Below are 24223 nucleotides of genomic sequence, written 5' to 3' on the forward strand. Positions count from 1 at the left end.
CCATCAGAATACATCCTCATACAGTATCGTTGTTGAAGTATACAGTGATCTTCTGGTTCTGCTCATTTCACTCAGCATCAGTTGATTTAAGTCTCTCCAACCCTCTCTGTATTCCTCCTGCTGGTCATTTCTTACAGAGCAATAATATTCCATAACTTTCATATACCACAATTTACCCAACCATTCTCCAACTGATGGACATCCATTCATCTTCCAGTTTCTAGCTACAACAAAAAGAGCTGCCACAAACATTTTGGCACATATATGTCTCTTTCCGCTATGTTAGAGCATTTTTGAAAAGATAATGAGAGAATTCTCAGACTCTAGTTGAATAAAAGAAAAAATAACTTGAAAAGTAATTTATTGATAGCAGACTAGTCTCATATTACATGATTAAAGGATAGTATCACATTCAGATAGTTTTGGAAAATTTTAAAAAAGAATAGCAACAATTTCAAAGTAAATCATTTGAAGATTAGAGATTGAGAGCTAGAAGAGATCTTAGGGATCATTAAGTTCAACTCCCTCATTTTACAGTTAGAGGAACTGAAATCCAAAGAGGTTAATTGATTATAACAGTTGAAATTGTAGTAAATGTCAGAGATAAAAACATATCTACGGGAACTTTGATTCTGAGTCCAGCATTCTTTATACTATTATTTTATTTGTATATATGTGTATGCACATATATATATATATGTATATGCATATGTATTATATGTGTATTTATATATACATACACACATATATACATATATATGGATATTTGCACATATATTTATATATGTGTAAATTTAAATATATCTAAAATAGGAATATTTGTACAATATACTTTTTATTGAAAGCATGTAAAAGAACCATTAAAATTTTATAATCACAGTGAAATTTATGATTGAGTAAGAAGTAGTAATGTATAAAATTGATATCCCATTTTTCTATCTTTAGCACTAGTCAAGCACTCACTTATCTTTGTCATGCCATTAAGCACTGCTTTAACTACTTCAAAGTGTACTGGTCTATATGACTTACTGCTACTTTTATATTTTAATTATCCCAGTCTTACATCTACTGAAATCTCTTGTCAAGAACCTTCCAAGCATTACTACTATGTTAAAATGTTTTTTAAAAATGTACACCAAGCAATAATGTTAGCCTTACGCCAAAAAACTTTTTTATGTTAGTTTTCTTCTTTTTTCAATATATCTGACATTGTTTTCTTGATTTCTATTTTAAAAACATTTCAATTAATTAAAGCTATTGTGAGGCTCAATAAAGATAATGTATACTATGATATGTATGCAATATACGTATAATGTATACTGTGATACACATGTAAATAATGTAAATGTTAACTATTATTTCTTTAGACTTTTGCAATGTGTGAAGCATAGGGCATAGTCTCTATCTTTACAAAGCTTGTAATCCAAATAGGGAGCAAAACTAACACATACACATTGCATTAATGAGTGAGTTATTAGCTATGTTGGTGGGACTTTGGACAAGTTCTTTCCTCTATTAATGTTCTTGGCAATTTTCTAAGATTATATATTTTAGAGAAGGTGCAGACCTGCATAAATGAAAAGATTTTCTTCATCTAGGAGTTCCCTTTACCTGTGAAATCACAGGTCCAACCCCTCTTCCTATTCCAGACAAATGCAAAATCCTTTAAATTTTAATAAAGACCTATGGAAACAAAGTTTTTGCTAAAGGATTGGCTCTCAAATGGATATCAACTACCATACAACAAGATGTCTTAGTGTTTACCAAACATTGTTACTATACTGATTTACCACTGTGTCTTATGTTTCTAATTTATTGTACTGTTCTATTGTTCTATTTTTTAGTCAGTACCAAATAACTTTCATGATTATCATTATAATTTTATTATTTTTTTAGCTTTATAAAACAATTTTTGGTAGTTTAATTAGTATGGCATTGAATAAATAAACTAATTTAGGTAGAACTGTCATTTTTATTGTATTAATTCAACCTACCCATGAGCAAACGATATTTTTTTCAATTGTTTAGATCTAACTTTATTTGTGTGAGAATTTTGTAATTGTGTTCATATAGATGCGGTATCTGTTTTGGCAAATAGACACCTAAGTATTTTATATTGTCTGTAGTTATTTAAATCTCTTTATATCTCTTGTTTTGGGGCTTTGTTGGTAATATATAGAAATGCTGATGTGTGTTTGTTTAATATCTTATAATTTTGCTAAAGTATCACCACCATATCATCTGCAAAAAGCAATAGTTTATCTACTCAAATTCCTTCAATTTCTTTTTCTTCTCATATTACTATAGCCAAACTTTCTATTACAATAATAAACAATAGTGGTGATAATGGTCATCCTTTCTTCACCCTTGGTCTTATTGGGAAGGTTTCTAGCTTATCTTCATTACAAATAATATTTGCTGATGGTTTTAGATATATACCACTTAACTTTTTTAATTAAAGCCTTTTATTTTCAAAATATACACATGGATAATTTTTCAACATTAACCCTTATAAAACCTTGCTAAATGAAATGAGCAGAACCAGAGATCATTGTACATGGCAATAACAAGGTTATATGAAGATCACTTCTGATGCACATGGCTCTTTTCAACAAGGAAATAATTTTTTTTTTTTTTTCGTTTTGGCTGGTAATCTTTCCTTTTTTTTTTTTTTAATTTTTTATTTTATTTTATAATTATAACATTTTTTTGACAGTACATATGCATGGGTAATTTTTTACAACATTATCCCTTGCACTTACTTCTATTCAGATTTTTTCCCTTCCTCCCCCAACCCCCTCACCCAGATGGCAAGCAGTCTTATATATATTAAATATATTACAGTATAATTTAGATACAATATGTGTGTGTAGAACCGAATTTTTTTTTGTTGCACAGGAAGAATTGGATTCAGAATGTAAAAATAACAGTTTACATTCATTTCCCAGTGTTCCTTTTCTGGATGTAGCTGGTTCTGTCCATCATTAATCAATTGGAATTGGATTAGCTCTTCTCTATGTTGAAGAAATCCACTTCCATCAGCATACATCCTCGTACAGTATCATTGTTGAAGTGTATAATGATCTTCTGGTTCTGCTCGTTTCACTCAGCATCAGTTGATGTAAGTCTCTCCAAGCCTCTCTGTATTTCTCCTGTTGGTCATTTCTTATAGAACAATAATATTCCATAACATTCATATACCATAGTTTACCCAACCATTCTCCAATTGATGGACATCCATTCATCTTCCAGCTTCTAGCCACTATGAAAAGGGCTGCCACAAACATTTTGGCACATATAGGACCCTTTCCCTTCTCTAGTAGTTCCTTGGGGTATAAGCCCAGTAGTAGTATGGCTGGGTCAAAGGGTATGCACATTTTGATAACTTTTTGGGCATAATTCCAGATTGCTCTCCAGAATGGTTGGATTCTTTCACAACTCCACCAACAATGCATCAGTGTCCCAGTTTTCCCACAGCCCCTCCAACATTCATCGTTATTTGTTCCTGTCATCTTAGCCAATCTGACAGGTGTGTAATGATACCTCAGAGTTGTCTTAATTTGCATTTCTCTGATCAATAGTGATTTGGAACACTCTTTCATATGAGTGGAAATAGTTTTAATTTCATCATCTGAAAATTGTCTGTTCATATCCTTTGACCATTTATCAATTGGAGAATGGCTTGATTTCTTATAAATTAAAGTCAATTCTCTGTATATTTTGGAGATGAGGCCTTTATCAGAACCTTTAACTGTAAAAAATTTTTCCCAATTTGTTACTTCCCTTCTAATCTTGTTTGCATTAGTTTTGTTTGTGCAGAAACTTTTTAATTTGGTGTAATCAAAATGTTCTATTTTGTGATCAATAATGGTCTCTAGTTCTCCCTTGGACACAAACTCCTTCCTCCTCCACAAGTCTGAGAGGTAAACTATCCCATGTTCCTCCAATTTATTTATGATTTCGTTCTTTATGCCTAAATCTTGGACCCATTTTGATCTAATCTTAGTATGTGGTGTTAAATGTGGGTCCATGCCTAGTTTCTGCCATACTAATTTCCAGTTTTCCCAGCAGTTTTTGTCAAATAATGAATTCTTATCCCAAAATTTGGGATCTTTGGGTTTGTCAAAGATTAGATTGCTATTTTTATTCACTATCTTCAACAAGGAAATAATTAAGGCCAGCTCCAATGATCTTGTGATAAAAAGAGCCATCTATACCCAGAGAGAGGATTGTGAGAATTGTGTGTGGATTACAATATAGCATTTTCACTCTTTTTGTTGTTGTTCGCTTGCATTTTGTTTTCTTTCTCATTTTTTTTCTTTTTTGATCTGATTTTTCTTGTGCAGCACAGTAATTATATAAATATGTATACATATATTGGATTTAACATGTATTTTAACATGTTTAACATTGTATTAATTCAACCTACCCATGAGCAAACGATATTTTTTTCAATTGTTTAGATCTAACTTTATTTGTGTGAGAATTTTGTAATTGTGTTCATATAGATGCGGTATCTGTTTTGGCAAATAGACACCTAAGTATTTTATATTGTCTGTAGTTATTTAAATCTCTTTATATCTCTTGTTTTTGGGCTTTGTTGGTAATATATAGAAATGCTGATGTGTGTTTGTTTAATATCTTATAATTTTGCTAAAGTATCACCACCATATCATCTGCAAAAAGCAATAGTTTATCTACTCAAATTCCTTCCCAAATTACTTTCTATGTAGGGGAGGGGATAAAGGGAAGGGAAAGAAAATTTGGAAATCCATTATCTTTTTAAAGAAAACTCTATTCCTATGTTCCCTAGCATTTTTAATAGGAATGGGCAGTATATTTTGTCAAAAGCTATATATGCATTTACTGAGATAATCCTATGATTTCTGTCAACTTTGTTAGTATCATGATCAAATTATACTTATTATTATTTTTTTTAATATTGACATAGTGTAGCATCCTGGTTATATATTTTCTTTAGTGTTTTATTTAAAAAATGTTTTATCAAGTTTTTAAAGGAAATTGCTATATGGCTTTTTTCCCCTCTGTTTTTAGCTCTTCTTTATTTATGTTTCAGTACCCTATTTGTGCAGTAAAAGAATTATGACAGGCCCCCTTCTTTGGTTTTTCCCCCCCCCCAAATTGTTTATAAAGTATTGGACTTAATTATTCTTTAAATATTTGAAAGAGTTTTTATACCCAATTAAGTATGTTTGTTATTCCTTCTTTGAGCCAATTCATATAAGACTAAGGGTGAAGCTAAGTCCACTCCAGCCCTATATTTCTCTTTGATGAAATAGATCTTTTACATTGTTTCATGTGAGATATTTTTTATCATTTTACTTCTCTTTTCCTTCTAGTTACAGTGTAATCCTCTTTTTCAGTCCTTATTTTTTTCTTTTGAATAGAATCCCATGAGAGTCACCTTATGACTGCAATCTCTTATCTATGTATATACTCAGAACTGCCTTAATAGTTATATAGTTCTTAAGAATTGCAAAATTATCTTTTGGTGTAGGAATGTAAATAGGTTAGCCTTACTGAATCCCTTTTCTCTTTCCCATTTACATTTTTATGCTTTTCTTGTGACATAATTGAAAAGCAAGATGTTTTTGTTCACCTCTGGTCTTTTCATAAGGAATGCTTGAAGTCCTTTCCTGAAGAATTATGTTCATTTTCACTGGGTAGGTGATGCTTGAGTGTTATCTGAGCTCATTGGCCTTCTGGAATATCATTTTCCAAGCCCTCCAGTCTTTTAATGCAGAAGCTGTGTAATCTTTACTGTGGCTTCACAATATTTGAATTTTTTTTTTCTGGCTGCTTGCACTATTTTCTCCTTGACCTGGGAATTCTGGAATTTCACTATAATATTCCCAGGAGTTTCCATTTTGGGATGTCTTTCAGAAGGGGATTAATGAATTCTTTCAATGTCTATTTTACTCCCTGGTTCTTAGATATCAGGGCAGTTTTCCTTGATAATTTAAAAAATTTTAAATTATGATGTCTAGGTTCTTTCTTTGATCATGGCTTTCAGTGAAGTTAAATAATTCTTTATTATCTATCCCAGATATATTTTCCAATTTGGTTCTTTTTCCAATGAGATATTTCATATTTTCCTCAATTTTTTAATATCTTCATTTTGTTTCATTGATTCTTGATGTCTCATGGAGTCATTAGCTTGAACTCATCCAATTCTAACTTTTAAGATCAAGATTCTTTGGTCAGCTTTTTTTTAAACTCCTGTTCTATTTGGCAAATTCTACTTTTTAAGGAATCTATCATCAGGGATTTTTTTTGGTGTGTGTGCATCTTTTTCCATTTTTGTGTTTCTTTTGCCAAGCTATTGACTCTTTTTTATGATTCTCTTCCCTCACTGTCATTTCTTTCTCCAAATTTTCATCAGTCTCTCTAGTTTCTTTTTAAAAATTTTTTTAAAACCCTTTCAATAAAGTTTTTTTTTGGGGGGACAGGGGTGAGTCTGAGACTATTTTACATTTTTTTTGAGGCTTTGCATGTTGGTTTTTGACAATGGCATCTTCTTCTAAGTTTGTGTTTTGTTCTCCCCTGTTACCACAATAACTTTCTATGGTATGAGTTTTTAATTTGTTTTTTGTTCTTTTTTCAAACTATTTCATGACTTTTAAAGTTGAGTTCTGTTCCTGTGATAAAGAGGGCACTTTCCCAAACTTCTTGTACCAGGGGCTGTGGACTCTGGCTCTCACCTGCTAATGTGGTGGGGCTTCCTGCAGCTAAAGGTCCAGGAAGGGGTTAAAGTTTGAGTCTGGCCACTTGCCTTGTGCTATGCCAGTATCCTATCTTATTGCCTAAGTGGTACTGGATACTCTCCTGCTGGGCTATGGCATCTTGGTTATTGAACTGCATGCACTAGGATTCAGGGCTTCCTATTGGCTGAGTGGCATAAAGCCTGCCACTGACTTGCTGGGCCATATCATGTCATTTTCTTGCCCAGAAACTCCCAACTTTGGAATTTACTTCCCTTTTACCCAAATGAGACAGTCCTTTTCTTCAAACCTTTCAAATTTTCTTAGGTTAGAAAAATGTTTTACCCTTTTTGTTGTTTCTGCCATCCCAACATTCATTTTAAGTGTTTTATTATTGTTTTTGGAAGAGTTCAAGCAATTTCCTGCCTTATTCTTCCATTTTAGGTTCTAGAAATCACACATTAAAATTAATAATAGAACCAATACCGGTCAAGTTTGTGAATCTCTTCAGATTTTCATCTGTTTTTTTCTAAGGTATTTTTTTTTTTGACACTTCTTTTTTCTTCCTTTTACTCTTCCTTTTACTAAGCTTCCTACAAATAAAATATTTCACTCATAACAAAATTAGAGTAAATCAAAACAAACTCATATATTTGTTTTATATGAAAATGCATGGAAATAGATATCATTTATCTTATTTCCTATTCCTATTGAAACCATACTTGCCTAGGTTATTATCATTTTACACTTGGATTATTGCAACATCCTCCTAAGAAATCTACTTCCCTTCAGACCCTTTCTTCTCTAACCTTTACAATGCAATGTTACAAGATTAATCTTTTAAAAGCACCCACTTTCATTAAGTCACTCACATATTTCAATACTTTCAAAGGTTACCTCTTGCCCCTACGCTAAAGGTCAGAATTCACAGCCTGACTTTCAATATCTTTTGTACTTTGGCTTCACTTTACCTATCTAACCTTACCTCCTAATACTCCCCAGGAATCCTCAGCACCAGTCAGGTTGATGTCCTCATTTATTGCAAGTAGACCTTGACAAATGTCTGTTGCTGTGCTGTTTTCCTCTACTCCAACCATCCATAATGCTTTCCTGCTTCCTTCTCCTTGAAAAAATCCTACCCACTCTTTCAGAGATAGGGATAAAAAATATGTTTTAATATAAAAAAAATTTCAAATATAGAAATTTGCTCCATTTATATAAATCAGCATTTTCTCTTTGACTTGAGGTCCTAGTTGCCCAGAACACTGAGAGGTGACTTGCCCAGGGTTATGTGGATGATATGTGATAGAAACAGTTTTTGAACATAGCTCTTCCTGAGTCAGTCATCTTGTGATGCCCTACACTCACCTATGCTCTCCACTAAATTATTCTTATTAAGATTTAGTCAAGGGAGTAGCTTTTAAAAATTAAACTAATTTTGGGGGGATCTTTGTTTTCTTTCATAACATTCATTTATGGAAATGTGTTGCATGACTTCACATGTACTTTCTCAGTATGGGGGGAGGAAGAGAGAGCATCTGGAATTCAAACTTTAAAAAATAAATGTTAAAATTATTTTCAATGTAACAGGAAAATAAAATATTAAATAAAAACAAATGCTGAGAGGAAAAACCATAAAAAAGCAAAAGAAAATGAAATTAAAGAGATTGATATGTAGTAAAAACCAAAGAGGTTAACATGCAAAGAGAGCTAAAATATTCTAACAAACCATAAAGACTACAATTTACCAAGAACATGGCTTCAGGTTTTATTTCCTCTTTGCTTTTGGCATCAGTCTTTATAAGTGTTTTCTTAAGCTAGTCACAAAATGATTCTCAAGTACTCCAATTATTATCCTTTAGTACTAATATTTCTTTTCATGCAACTGAATTCACATTTGGAGGTCTCTTGTTTTTGATTTGTTTTGTTTTCATCATTCATCTATGTGGAGAACTTCCACGGTAGATTCCCCTTCTATGTATAATAGATGAACAACTCCTTTATTGAATATAATATTAAGAAAGTTGCTTGGTTCCCTTAGAGGTTATAACTTGCCCAGAGTCACAGAGCTATTATCTATGACAGTTAAGCATTAAACCCAGGTCTTCTTGATTCTATTATTCTCCTTCCTCTATACTAAAAGGCCTTTCATTCTGAAATCTATGAAAATAATTAATGACTTGTGTTGAAATTTTAACTGACTTTGACTTATTTTGGAAAGAATGTTGATTTCTCTAAGAAATAAAGAATCCATTCTTTTCCCAAATTTGTTATTTATTATTTTTAGTACGTTATTAGATATGGATTAGGTAAAATGTGATATTTTCCGTTCCAATCTGATTGTTTGTGGCATTTCATTTTAAAGAATACCATTAAATTCTTCACAAACAATTTCAAGCAAAATAACCAGCTGTTTTTGTAATAGCTTCCCTTACCACAGGGGAGACTTGGTAGGATAAAAACTTGTGATTCAGATTTCATTTGAAGATACAAATTTATCATTCTTTTTTTCCCCTTCATTTTCTCTCAGCTAGTGGAGTCCATTATGAATTCAGATCTCCAAGGGGTAAGCAGTTCTTAGTGTATGTAGTGCAATAGTTGTCTAAAGATTCCTTTGAAATAGGATAATTTCCTTCCCTCTATCCAATAGTTGTTTTTGTTTAGATAGTAGATAATATAAAAGTAACAAATTGTATGACTATAACATATTTAGATAATTTTGAGTACATTACATTTTTCAATTCTTAATTCACATTGGATTTCTAATAAATAAATGTGTTTTGCACAGGTGTAAATTGTGCTAAATGAAATTAGAAGAGACAAAATTTTGAATATGATTTAATCAATTTATTAGTTAAGCTTGCAGTAACCAATACATTGAGGTCATTAGTCTCTCTTATAAGCCAAAGACCCCATTTGGGAAGCACAGGGTCTTTTAAATCCAAGTGTGTCTCCTTTCTGATTGACCTAAGAATACGTCATTGGTACATCCACTAGCAAAATGCCAAGCAACATAACAGGTAAATTGCCCTTCTTTGATATTCAAGGAATACTAGCTTCTGTGCATCTGTCCCAGTAGGAAGAATATTATCAAGGATTTGACCTTTGTTGTCTTTTTAATTTGAAATTGAAATAAAATAAATGAGCATCATATTCATATCCTCCTCTTTATCTTCTAAGAAGGAGAATTTTGCATGTGAAATTCTTTAAACTCAGATAAGCCATTCAATATATTAGTTCGGTTTAGCTAAATTCATTAGCTATTAAAGGAATTTGTATTTTTTTCTTTTATGTAAAGATTTGGATACTCAATCAGTCCATGCATAGAGAGGTAAAATATAACAAGATAAATGCTATAAGAACTCCTAGTGTTTTAAATTATACAGTGTTTCATTTTCTAAAAATTTTAAGGAACTTAATTCAAAGAATGCTATTAATAGTCTTCTCAGGTGCTTACATAGCATGTATCTGTCAGCAGAATTAAAAAATCATCCAACTAGAGAACAAGTTTCACAATACCCTGAGAGCTACTTTGTTCATTAGAGAGAAAAATGGACTGTTTTAAGTCTAAACGGACATGCTTGCTAATTTCTGCGATAAAACTATTCATTGTGGTCAGTTTTAATTTAGCATCTATTAAGGTTCTGATTGTAGTTGATCAAGTCACTTCTAAAACATACTACTTTATTGAACTTTGAATTCCTAAAGGAAAAGGAAACCCTAAAGTATTAGAATATTTTAAATTTTACAATTTATCTATACAAAGAGAATATGCAAGAATAAACCCATTTTTCAAACTTGATAGCTTTAAGCTGCATTCTAAAATATCAAAGGATTTAGAAACTGGCTTATTTTTTTCATTTTCTCTTAAAAATACAGAAACCATATAGTTTGGCCTTGTACTACTCAAAATGCTTATTTGAATCTATAGAATAAAGATGGCTTTACCAGAAATTTCTGGGCAATTGCTGTCTGAAAAAAATACCGAATGTATTAAAACTTCTACAAATATAAAATTCTGAAGTACATGTTTAGTTGAGAATGTCATAGATGACTAATCTTATCATTCTACTCCAAGAAAATGTTTATCTCTTAAAAATCTATCTATGACTATATATCTTCTATTATAGAATATTTTCAATTCTCTCCAACTGACTTATGCTACTTACTTCAATTGCTGTCTGGCAATTTGTTCCATATTTCAAACACCCCTTTGTGTAAAGAAACCATAAAAGTTAGAAACCTGAAAATTGGATTTTTCTTTTGAACAATCACTGTCTACAAATGTGGAAAATTTGTTAAAAGTTGATCCCACCAGCTTTTCAATACTCTAAGGGAATAAACTCTCAAATAAAATGTGTAGTATTTGGATCACTTCTTTCTATTGTTTTAATATTTCTGGCCAAAAGCTATTGAGCCTGAATTCTGAAGTCAAACTCCCCACTGCTTCCTAGCAGGGTAAAAAATGTGACCTTTCAGAGGGAAAAAAAAAATCTTGTAAAATTAGTAAGGAGAAAATAGGTCACTTCAATAAACTCACTATCTATCATTTTTCCACTATGCACCCTATTAAAATAGCAAGTTTTCACATTTTAGAATCCCCCCCAAATTACTACATGGGAAGATTTTTTCATATCTCAAATGAATTCGCATTTTGTGAAAAAATTTGTGCCAAATATTGTCCTTCCATTGTCAAAAAGTTCAGGTTGACAGTGATTTTGTATTAATGATTATATAGAGAAAATTCCATGGTGACAGTCATTGTTATTCCTCAAAAGTATGAAGAAAATGTTTTTAAAACAAAGTTTCACTAAAGAAGATACTGGCATTTGACATTTTAAAATTGGCATTTTAAAAGCACTTAAAAAAACCCTTAAGATTGCTCCTGAATCTAAAGAAATATGATTTTATATTTAAAATTATATTTTATAATTAAAGATGCAATTGACAAGAAAAAAAACTAATTAAGAGTACTTCAATCACTAATATGAGGAAAATCAAGCAAAACAATTCTCAAGTTTTGTCTCATAACAAACCAGTTGTCAAAAATATTAAAATCTGGTAACCAGCAGTGCTGAAGAACATGTATAGGTTCACTAATGCATTGTTGGAATAGTCATGAATTAGTGGTCCAATTTTTGATTGCTTGAAAACTACTTGTAATTATGTGAAGAAAATACCTAAAAGTACCTCTTTGACCAAGAAATTCCACTGAAGGGAAGTATTAAGTATATTTCTATAACTTATATGCCAGAGTCTGTGCTAAGAACTTTTTACAAATAGTATCTCATTTGATTCTCACAACAGCTCTGAGAAGTAAATCTTATTATTATCCCAACTTCACAGTTAAGGGAGCTGAAACAGAGGTTATAAATAACTTGCCCAGGGACACAAACCTAATTTCTTAGATTGTATTTGAATTCAGGTCTTCCTGAAATCACACCTGTTAGCTATCTTCCAGGCCATCTAGCTGCCTTAACCTCTAGAAACCTGGAGTCAGGAAGATTTGAGTTCAAATATTGCTTCAGATCTTAGCTTTCTGACCTTAGGAAGTCATATAACTTTGTTTACTACAGTTTCCTCAATTGTAAAATTTAGATGATAATAATAGCACTTCCTATTTGGGGTTATTGTGAGAATCAAATGTGATAATATTTTTATGTGTGTATCACTCAGTATTTGTATTTTAATACATATATAACTTTGTATATATACACACACAAATATCAAAAAAGAAAATATTTGAATTGGACAATATCTCTATAGAGACACATATAGAGGAGAAAAAGATACATTCCATATACATGAAAATAGTTCCAGCTGCATTTTTTGTAATAGCAAATATCTAGAAATAAACTAAATGCCCATAGAATATGAAATGGTTAGATAAGTTGTTGGGTTTTGCACATGAATGTATTGTAATGTTATTAAATTATGAATATTATGGGAAAAAGATGGGAAGACAACCTGATTCCTAAAGAAGTAATTAGAAAAAAAGAAATAAAAACCAAAGAAACCATTATACACAATGACCAGAATAATATAAATTAAAATTATAGCAATAAATCAATGAAAACCAAATATTGCAAAATGACAAAATTTGTTCCCAAAGAGTAGATACAAGAAGTTATCTTCTCCCATTTCTTTGCATAGATGGAACATTGAATATTGTGTCAGATATTTCTCTTATTTGTTTAGTTTTACTGAAACATTCTTGTTATAAATGAAAAGGCAGATCAGAGGTTAGGAAATATTGGTAATAAAAGCACAAAATATCAAAACGAATTTATTTTAAAATGTTTAAAGAATTACTATGTAAGAAAGATTCTAAAGCAAAAGTTTCTACCCATAGCAAATATGTAAATTTCAAAGACTTTATACTGTGGCAATTTAAGAAACATTTATAAAAAAAAAAATTGGAATGATTGAATTTAAAGAATTATTAGAATTAATTAAGAATCTAATTCTTAAAATTAGCTAGAATTAAAGAAACATTTCATGTCTTAACTATAATTCTAACTAAATTTTGAGTTGGCCAGGAATCTGTGTATGTGTCTGTCTCTTTATCTGGCACTCTATATACATTTACATTTATGTGTGTATATATATATACACACACACATTATACATGTATTAATACAAAGCACATACATATATACAAACATTGTGTATAAGTGTATATATATATATATTTACATATATATCTTTCTATATATATGTATAGGGATGGGACTTGTGATTTAATTGTAATTTAATTATAGATAAGGAAACTTCCTCCATTCAAGTCAATGACTTCTCTGTTCCCTATCAGAGTGTCAGGAAGTATTTATTAAGCTACTTCTGTATGCCAGGCAATGTGTCACATCTGATGATACAAACTAATCATTTTATAGTATTGTGTAGATTACTTAAAAGCAAATGACTTATCCTGAGTCACACAGCCCATTTGTATCAAAGGCAAACATAAACACTTTCATATTATCATAGCATTTTAGAAGCAGAAGGGCTCCAAGATTTTGAGTTATCTTACTCCTACAGATTGGGGATGAGGAAACTGAAGTCTAAAAAGCAAAATTTAGAAGGTAATTAGCAGCAAAGGCAAGATTTCTTTTTTTCCATCACTGATATTCAAAGTCTCATCAGGACTTCCCAAAGAATTAGATTACAAGCACAAGCAGTCATCTGTCTACCAAATAAGTTGTCACAATTCAGAATGACAGTTTTTACTCTCAGAATACTTATATTGACTTAAATGAGCCCAAGTGTACTAATGCAGCTCAACCAAAGCTTTGAAATATTAAGAAGCAAATCTGTAATCAAGATTTCCATTTGCAATCGCTCAACATATCTATGAATGAGAAACATTTTCTGATCAAATTTTTATGCACAAACCACTACCGATGAAGTCTATAATAATAACACATTCTTCCTTATATTCTAAAAATATATATATTTTTGGAAAATAGCACTTCCTATAAATAAAAAATGTGCAGAGAAAGAGCACTTTGCCTCTCTTAAAATGCATGCATGCCTGGAGTGAATTATCCACTTAAAAAGAAAAACCCTCAGAATTACAGAAAACAGCAAATATCGGCAATATCGTTGAATAGAACCACAATTTATCCATTATAGATAAGTATTGAGAGCTACTTTTAATTTTATGCGTTTGTTAAACCAGGCAACACTACAGGATTTGGAGCAGCGGCGCCCCCAACTGGAAGAACTGATTACTGCGGCACAGAATTTGAAAAACAAGACCGGCAACCAAGAGGCCAGAACAATCATTACTGATCGCAGTAAGTGGTGTTTGTGCTGCCCTCAGGTTAAGATGCTGGGAGAGTTATAGTCCTAATGATCATGGTGTTGGGCCTGATTTTATTTTTATTTCCTTCAAAAATCCGAAAATGGTCAGCTTACCAAAAACATGCTAAATAAGAGTATTTCTAATTAGAATTATTTAATTGAAAATTGATTATAGTTAGATGGATATCTGAATTATCTAATTCTAATTAGGTTTATTTATAATTAGTCTCTTGTAGCTAGTCTTACTAGCGAATTAAGCTTCTAGCTTCTCCATATTAGGCGATTCCTTTCTACTAAATCAATGGATTCTTACTTTCTGCTGCTCCTTGGTCTTACATTTCTCTGCCCTACGCTTGTATTTATTTATTTATTTATTTCTAGAAACTCCCCTCTAAAAAACTCCCTGAAGCCACAGTCATACCCATATCATTGTGGACAAACTCTATTTCATTTATCCTATACCTTTTCTCCTCTCATTCTTTCTTTCTTAAGTGCACATAGAAACCTAGATTTCTCCAGAAGATATGTCACCTTTTCTCATCCTCTACAGGACTGGCTGGTTTTGGTTTTTCCTCTTTTGCTCCATGAAATACTACACAAAAAAGAAAATTTATTACATAGCATTTAGGGCAAGTATTCATGTAGCACTGAAAGATTTGCAAAGCCCCAATGAATGTAATTCATTTCACCTCAAAATCCCTGTGAGATTTTCTCCATTTTATGGATGAGGTGACCAAGGCTGAGGTGGATTAATTGACTTTCCCTGATTTACACAGTTCATGTGTCCAAGGTGGAATTTAAACTCAAGTCTTCCTGACTCCAAATCTAGCACTACACCACCACGTTGCCCCTTCTCACCATTGCCACAACCAATACCTTCCTTTTACCACCATTGCTTAGCCAATTTTAACTCTTTTGGGATCCATTCTATCTTTATTAGCATATCCTTGTTCCTATTATCTATGAATAACCAAGTGCTCTCCTCTCTTCTTACATGTTTATAGTAATGACTCCCATTTAGTGCTCAATTACTTGTTGATAACTTACCAGATACCCAGATCTCTAAGTTCATCAACCTCATTTCCCATAAAATCTATCTTTACCATTCATCTCTATCTCACAGAATCACAGAGACACCATCAGTCCCTCCTAGAAATAGCCTTTACTCATATTTCACCATCACCTAAAATCGTATTATGATCTTGAAAGCTGAAATTGCATTTTCTTTTTAAATTTTAAATAATAGATGTTTATTTTCAAAATGTATGTAAAGATAGTTTTCAACATTCACCCTTGCAAAACTTTGTTCCAAATTTTTTTCTCTACTTCTCCCCAAAACCCCTCCCCTAGATGGCAAGTAATCCAATATATGTTAAACATGTGCAATTCTTCTATACATATTGCCACAATTATCATGCTGCACAAGAAAAATCAGATGAAAAAGTGGGAAAAATGAGAAAGAAAACAATATGCAGGCCAACAACAATAAAAAGGTGAAAATACTATGTTGTGATCGACGCTCAGTTCCCACAGTCCTCTCTCTGGGTGCAAATGACTTTCTCCATCATAAGTCTATTGGAATTGGCCTGAATTATTTCATTGTTATAAAGATCCACATCCATCAAAATTAATCATTGTATAATATTGTGTTGCTGTGTACAACATTCTCTTGGTTCACTTCATTTAGCATCAGTTCAGAGGTCTCTCCAGGCCTCTCTAAAATCATCCTGCTGATGGTTTCTTATAGAACAATAATATTACATAAATTAATTTCCATAATCAATGAGCATCAGTTTCTAGTTCCTTGCCATTACAAAAAGGGCTGCTACATTTTTGCACATGTGGATCTTTTCCCCTTTTTTATGATTTCTTTAGGAGACAGATGCAATTGAAACACTGCTGAATCAAAGGATATGAACATTTGATATGAACTATGCCCTTTGGGCATATGCCTTTTTGATTTGGGTTATGCCTATTTGATATGAACTATGCCCTTTGGGCATAGATCCAAATTGCTCTCCAGAATGGTTGGATCCATTCACAATTCCACCAAAAATGTATCAGTGTCCCAGTTTTCCCACATTCCCTCCAACATTTACCATTACCTTTTTTGGTCATCTTAGCCAATATGAGAGGTGCGTAGTGGTACCTCAGATTTGTCTTAATTTGCATTTCTCTGATCAATAGTGATTTAGAGCATTTTGAAATTCCATTTTCTGAGTACAGTCTTTGGTTATTTTATCTCATTTCTCCTAAATCTATTCCTCATCCACACCATGACCTCCAGTCTCTCCATACAATACTATTTTCCCAATAATCCCTATTCCATTATACTAAACATCCAAAGAAAATTGCAGAAATATAGAATAGTCTAATGTAATGCAGAGCCCAAGGAATCTTTTCTTTTGTTTTTTTTTTTTTTAATTTTTTATTATATATATATTTTTTATAATATTATCCCTTGTATTCATTTTTCCAAATTATCCCCCCCTCCCTCTATTCCCTCCCCCCGATGACAGGCAATCCCATACATTTTACATGTGTTACAATATAGTCTAGGTACAATACATGTGTGTAAATACCATTTTCTTGTTGCACAATAAACTTTAGATTCCGAAGGTACATGTAACCTGGGCAGACAGATATTAGTGCTAACAATTTACATTCACTTCCCAGTGTTTCTTCTCTGGGTGTAGCTACCTCTGTCCATCATTGATCAACTGGAAGTGAGTTGGTTTTTCTTTATGTTGAAGATTTCCACTTCCATCAGAATACATCCTCATACAGTATTGTTGTTGAAGTGTACAGTGATCTTCTGGTTCTGCTCATTTCACTCAGCATCAGTTGATGTAAGTCTCTCCAGGCTTCTCTGTATTCCTCCTGCTGGTCATTTCTTACAGAGCAATAATATTCCATAACCTTCATATACCACAATTTACCCAACCATTCTCCAACTGATGGACATCCATTCATCTTCCAGTTTCTAGCTACAACAAAAAGAGCTGCCATAAACATTTTGGCACATATATGTCTCTTTCCAAGGAATCTTTTCAGAAATTAATTGTGCAGACCCGATAGACAGTAGTACACTCACAGCAGAAGTATTAAGGGAAATCCACAAGGCAATCATAAATGGAGAGACTTGAGATTATAAAGAGAGAAAGAATGATAAAGGGAGAAAATTCCAGAAGGAAAGAATGGGATTAAGGACATAGAGGGGTTTTTAGAACTTGTCATATGGGCTACAGGGAAAGTTTCTCAGAATTTATACAGAGAACTTGAGAATCAAATACAGTTTAATTACATTTCCTTTGAATTTCCCAATTACTGTGAAGGAAACTGCCATTTTCCCTTCAAATCTTCAACTTTTCACTAACCCTATAGAAACCATCCATTACCAAATACCACCTTTCTGTCTTCACAAGCTCCTCTCTCTACTATAGATAGAGGCACTATCTCAGTGCATGGTCTCATCACTACTCACCTGGCAAGTCACAAAACCCTTGGAAATGGTTTTCTTGCTCTGTCCATGTTTCATTCAGCTACTGAGGAGATTTTTCTAAATCTTAGGTTTGGCCATGTCATGGTCCCCACTGACCAAACCAATAAAGTACAGTAGTTCCATATTTCCTCCTAGACTGAATATGAATAATGTCTTCCATTTGACATTTAAAGCGCTTAATACACTGATTCCATCTTTTCTAGTTCTCTCAAACACAACTGTCTTCCATACACTCTATGATCCAGAGACCCTCATCTCCTTGAAGTTTCTCAAACATGATATTCTGTTTCCTTTTTCCTTACCTTTGCCTTGACTGTCTCCTATAACTTGTACTTTCTGGCACTTCACATTCACCTCTTTATTCTGAGCTTCTATAAGATACCTCTTTAGGTCTCCCTACCTACTAGGGCCTTCTTGATGAAATCACCTTCCATCTTGCCCTGGATATATCTTGTATACACATAGTTGTCTACTTGTTGTCTCTTTAATTGGGATATATTCTCCTTGAGGACAGAGATTTTTTTTTTTTTTTTTTTGCTTGCTTGCCTGGCCCTACTAGACATAGGGAGGAAAACGTATGTTTGGAGATTTTGATTATAGGAGTAGAATTTTAGCACTAGTATACTAAAACATTGTCCTTTCATTTGCTTTTGGAAGGCATGTCAGTTCATGGTAAGTCTTTCCATTTGGGGAGAAGAACATGATTGTCCCTCAGCCCTAATTACTCGTCAGTCCTTTGCTATATGGCTTCCAGGGCCATCATTTTATTGACAATGCTTTCCTAGATCTAAGATACAGATCTAAGTCTTAAGGCCTTTTTTCATTCTCAGATACCGTAACATGTAAGCTGCTTTCAGTACTGTTGACCACTCTCTTCGATACTGTTGTCCTTTGAATTTCTCTTAGTTCTTGTTCTGATTATTTCTTCTCAATACTCTTTATTAAATTATTAACAATTTCTGTTCCTTAAGTATGGAAGTTCCCCATGTCTCCATATGAAGTCTTCTCTAAATATAATTTCTCCTAATATTATCTCATCTAATTTTTAGGGTTATTACTCCTAGACTTCTAAATCTAAATTTCTAGCTCAGGCCTCTTACTTGATTTCTCTTTTCGTATCTCCAGCTGCCTACTAGACATCTATTTCTGAATTTCTCACTGCACACACACACACACACACACACACACACACACACACACACACACACACACACACACATCCCTTTATAAATATAACTAGGCCATAATACTAATACTGATCTTCTAGTAAGTGCTAGAACACTGTACTTTTATTCTATACAGTCCTTTTTCTATAGTAAAATTTGACTGAGGATAAAACAGAAGCTCTCAAATAAAAGCCACATTATAATGAAATCCTATTGTACTTCATATAAAAATGCAGATACAAGCCATGTTTCAAATCCTTTCTTCATTTCAAGTTAGCCATTTAGGATGTGTTATAATCTGTGATTAGTCATCTTTCTTTTTCTTTTCCATTTTTGGTTTGGAATTTACTGATTAAAATGCTTGCTGATTCAAAAAGGTGTCAAGAAAGAACAACTTTAGCTCTCTCTGCATTTGTTTCTGATTTGGGAAAAAGACATTGGCATATGAGAATGATTCCAAGTCTAGAATCATTTATAGATCACTCTGATCATCCAAGCCAGAATTTTGTGTTTATACTAAATGAATCTTCAGAGGATTTTTTTTCCAATTTTCTTTCATATATTGTGACTATAATGATATAATTAATGCTTAAACTATTATTTTCTAGACATAAATTAAACTCTTTTGTAAATATTATTAACTCATTCCTACCTCCATCAAAGAAACTTTAAAATATCTAATATAATCAGAGGGAATTACTTCTGGAGGGACTTTAATTAAATGAATGACAAAACACTTATTAAGCACTTAACTGTGCTAAATAATGAGAAAGCATACAAAAAGTGGGGATAGACTCTGACATCAAGTTGCTCATATTCTCATGGAAAGATTAACCTGGATAAGAGGCATTAGCTCCAAACAGAATGGAAAGTTTTAGTGGTCCTGAGAGTGTAGCAACAAAGCAGATGGTAATACATCTGCTTTAATGTCATTTTCATTGACACCATATGATAGTTGACAAGTTTCACCATTTAACAGCACTAAGAATTTTGGTGCCAAGAACTTTCTTTTCTGAATCTTTAGTAGCATAGGTTGTTGGGGATACGGCACCTGTAGAAGCAGTTGCTAGATCCTTTTGCTCTAGGGGTGCTTCTTAGGATGATGGTTTTGGGGGATGAACTGAAAACAGAACCATTGGTTTGGAAGTTGCTTGAACTATCAGAGCTCTTATAATTACTGTCTTATCAGTAGCAGTTGGTCATCAGCTGGTACTTTTGAATTTAAATTCTTATAGTTGGCTAAGCAATTAAACATTAATACATGCTGTTTTTTAGGGAAGAAGGCTCTATATTATAGTTAAATAGACACTTTCAGTTATAAATGATTTACTTGCCAAAAGATCATGCCTATAAGAGCTAAGCAAGACTACCATGATACAGAAAAATCTAGCAATATATTTCCTTGCTTCCCATCTTAATGCTCAATTTTTAAAAAAGCATTGCATAACTGGCATGGATGATTCTTGATTCTAAATGATTTTAAATCAGTGAAGTCAGACTCAAATTAAACAGGACACTATGACTTAGAAAACCATGTGCTATTGTATTTTTGTTCATCTTTGTAAAATATTTCCTAATCACATTTTAATCTGGTTCAGGCTGCACTTGGAAGTATTATGAACCACAGTATGGGACATCTCTGCCTTACATGAAATAATTTCACATGTCAACTGCTGTTTAATTTTCATTAGCATTTCTTTACTGACTTCTAAACTGCAAAGGCCTGAAATAGTGACTGAACTTCCAAAGACAACTGCCTCCTAATGAGTTGTATAACAACTAAGGGACTGTATAACTATCCCACTTGTGAATCATCTATGGATTATATCTAGGAAAAAATCTAAAAATAGTATTTTTAAAATGCAGATTTGAATGTAGCACATAGAAATCTCACATCTTATTCCACAAATGAAAATATATTTTGAGTATTTCTTTTTCATAAAAGAAAAGGACAGCTAGTTATTCACTATAAAGCCTCCAATCAACAATCTCTAAATGTTTTCTATTTTACTCTGCAATTTTTTTTCATAGTGCATTAATGTTTTTTCCCCTCACATTTCACATAGTATAACAAAAAAATTGGGTGACCTGAGTATGTTTGCATCTTGCTGCTAATGCCTAGTGATTTAAATTGTTCTGCTTACTTGTTCCTGTGCCTTTTAAGATTTGCCTTTATAAATGTTTCCGACTTAATGGAAAGATTCTAATCCAAATCACCCAAAAAATAATTTTCTTGAAAGCAAGTGTCTATTGTGATATGTCATTTACTTATTAAGAACCCAAGCTTGAATGCTACCTCAGAGATGTGATTTGGGCCTCTAAGAATGGTATTGAGACTTTTATGACAGGACATGTTTATCTAAACAATGTCATTTGCAGTCCTTTGGCACTACAGTATATCTCTCCATTTGAAATCTTTGAAATGGGAAAGAAATTCAATACTCATAAACTTCCAATAGTGCTTTAAATAGAATTTTCTTTGTATAGATTTAGTCTTCCCCTTGAAAGGGACAGAAATAAAATAGCAACTCATGAAAATGAATCCCCTTATTTGAAGGTTTTTCCCTTGCTTCATTATCTCTGTGAAATTGCTGAAATGAAATATTTAGGAAGGACTCAGATAAAGTAAAACTTGTTTAATATGTATGGAATCTTATATTAAAATATTTTTTCCTCCCAGGTAAATCATGATTTATAACTTTGTACATCTGGGAAAATCCATACATAGTAATTAAATTCTATCTAGAGGAAATCGAGTAAAGAAATTCCTGTGCACTTGTAATACCCTTGGGAAAATTTCTCTGACTGGTCAGCTTCGAATGAATATGTTTCACTGTATCTGTGGACCTCCATGATTTTCATTGTCTTGTCCAGGTTGTTTATTTGAATATAACCTAGTTGTAATCAGCTTGGTTAGTTAGAGAGTGAATTGTATTTTAAGTGAGGTCGAATGATAAGTATTGAGTTCTTTGCAGTGGCTGATTTTTTTAAATTGCTGCCCTGTTTCCTCTGCCTAACTAGTTATTGAGTTTGTTTCAGAAAACTTAATCACTCTTTTCAGCTCCTATCTCAAAGGAATTGTAATATTGGACTCAAGACTTTTATACCTAGAGGCAGTAAAGGTACAAAAGAGGCTGAGATCACATTTTTTGCATATTACTTTAAAATATTACTTAGTATGCTATGTTTAGGCATAACTATCACCTCTGTTTATTTCACAATTAACAAAAAAGAAGAGGTTTTTCTTGACATTTTGTCTCGGAATCCCTAATTGAAACTAGGCCATTGTATTCTATACTCATTAAACACCAACTTTTGCAAAACATTATGCAAGGTGCTGGAAATATAGTCTTAAATTTCTTCTGAGTGTACTGAATCTATTCTCATTCACTATCTTTTCCTCTCTTCTTCCTTCTCCTCCACCCCTCCCCATCTCTTCTTTGTCTCTCTCTCTCTGTGTGTGTCTGTCTCTCTCTCTGTGTCTATCTGTCTCTCTCTGTGTGTCTGTCTGTCTCTCCATCCCTCTCTCTCCCTTCTCCCCCTTAGCTTTGTCTCTCTTTCATTATAGCTTTAGTGAGAGAGCTCAGTATAAAATTAAGTGATAAAAGCAGATGGTTGGTGGGGGAAAAATAGGCACATAGGAGTTGAGCACTAGAGCAGGCATAAAATGTAAAATAATTTTTATGTGAGAACTTACCTTTTAGGATCAAATTTAAGCTATCACTAATCTGGATATCAATTTTGTGACTCCCATACACATTTCCCTATTTTATATCTTATAATTCATTCAGTAGTCACTCATATATTGAATGCTAACTTTGTGTAGAGTGACCCCTTAACTTCTAGGAAAGAGATGCTAAGTTTGGATAAGACACCTTTTCTGCCTATACAAAGCTTACCACAAACATTTTGTAATTTTCTTACCAGTGTTGCAAATTTATAGCAAGAGTTCAAGTATTTAAGAAATTATTAGTAGAAATAGAATATCTATGTTGAATTGTTTGTTCCCATAAATATTTTCTGGTTTCCTAAAATTTATAAGTTGCTCTGGAAGAAGCAAAAATGGATGACAGTTCTTGTCTTTGTGATGTAAAATTTTGAAACAAAAAAATAATGAATTAACAAAAAAAAGCATAGCTCAGAAGAATAAACTTGGCACTAAAAATATTTGAAATTAGATCTCTCTGAAGTTTATGTGGACACTGAACCAAAAAGAAAATAAAAGTTTACTAGTTGTAATAGATGAAGGATCCCAAGTAGGCCATACTTCAAGGAGAAAATAAATCTCCATTTATAAGATAAAGCATGATATATGGGAGTTGTAGTAGTGATTGGTAATAACTAAGATTGTTGAATCATTTCTATTTGCTCTTCACCCTACAGCTACAAGGCCTATTACGTATGAGTTTTCTGATACTCCTCCACTCTGGGAAGGAGATCTGTAATTCTTTTAATCTTTTTGTTAGCTTTGATCTTCCAGGCAGAGATAGCCTTTCTGTGAAAGTGTTAGATTTATCACTGTGACTCTTTTCTAGAGGGATGTTCTCCCCTCAGTTTCTTCCTCCCAATGTCTTCTCAATAAATATATGTCCACACATACACGCACATACTTCTCTATAAAGACAAAGTAAACATTTAAAAGAAAGATAAAAAGACTTTTTTTTCTGAGGCAAGAGAAAATGTATTCAGGCTATCAAGAAAGAACTCAAGCATAAAAGGAGACAAAGGATTATTGTTTTAGGATCCTTATGTGAGGTTGAGGAGAGAGTGAACAGGGTTTAGTGTCTCAATTTCTGATCCAACACACCTGTGAATGTGCTGAAGCAGACTTACTTTCATAGACCTGTCCCCTTAAAGGTGATTGCCTCTCCATTTTCCCCAGCTCTACAAAGAGCTACTTTTCTCCTCTCTAACTCCAGCAACCTTCTATACATCCCCTTAGAAGCTGCCTTGTGTCTCATCAGCTCACTGAACTATTAAAGATTATCCTGAAGCATGGATTATTCTTTATCCTTCTTTTCAGATTCATT

The 24223-nt window shown here is 32.7% G+C and overlaps 1 protein-coding gene across 1 annotated transcript in view; it reads left to right on the forward strand.

Moving 5' to 3' along the window:
• DMD (dystrophin) overlaps nucleotides 1-24223 on the forward strand; it is a 2117885-nt gene that overhangs the window by 1489931 nt on the left and 603731 nt on the right. The window contains 1 exon segment of the mRNA XM_074300855.1: nucleotides 14401-14518. Within this exon segment, the coding sequence (XP_074156956.1) occupies nucleotides 14401-14518 (118 nt within the window).

Source organism: Sminthopsis crassicaudata, chromosome 3 (assembly GCF_048593235.1).
Source record: "Sminthopsis crassicaudata isolate SCR6 chromosome 3, ASM4859323v1, whole genome shotgun sequence".
NCBI classification, from domain to species: domain Eukaryota; kingdom Metazoa; phylum Chordata; class Mammalia; order Dasyuromorphia; family Dasyuridae; genus Sminthopsis; species Sminthopsis crassicaudata.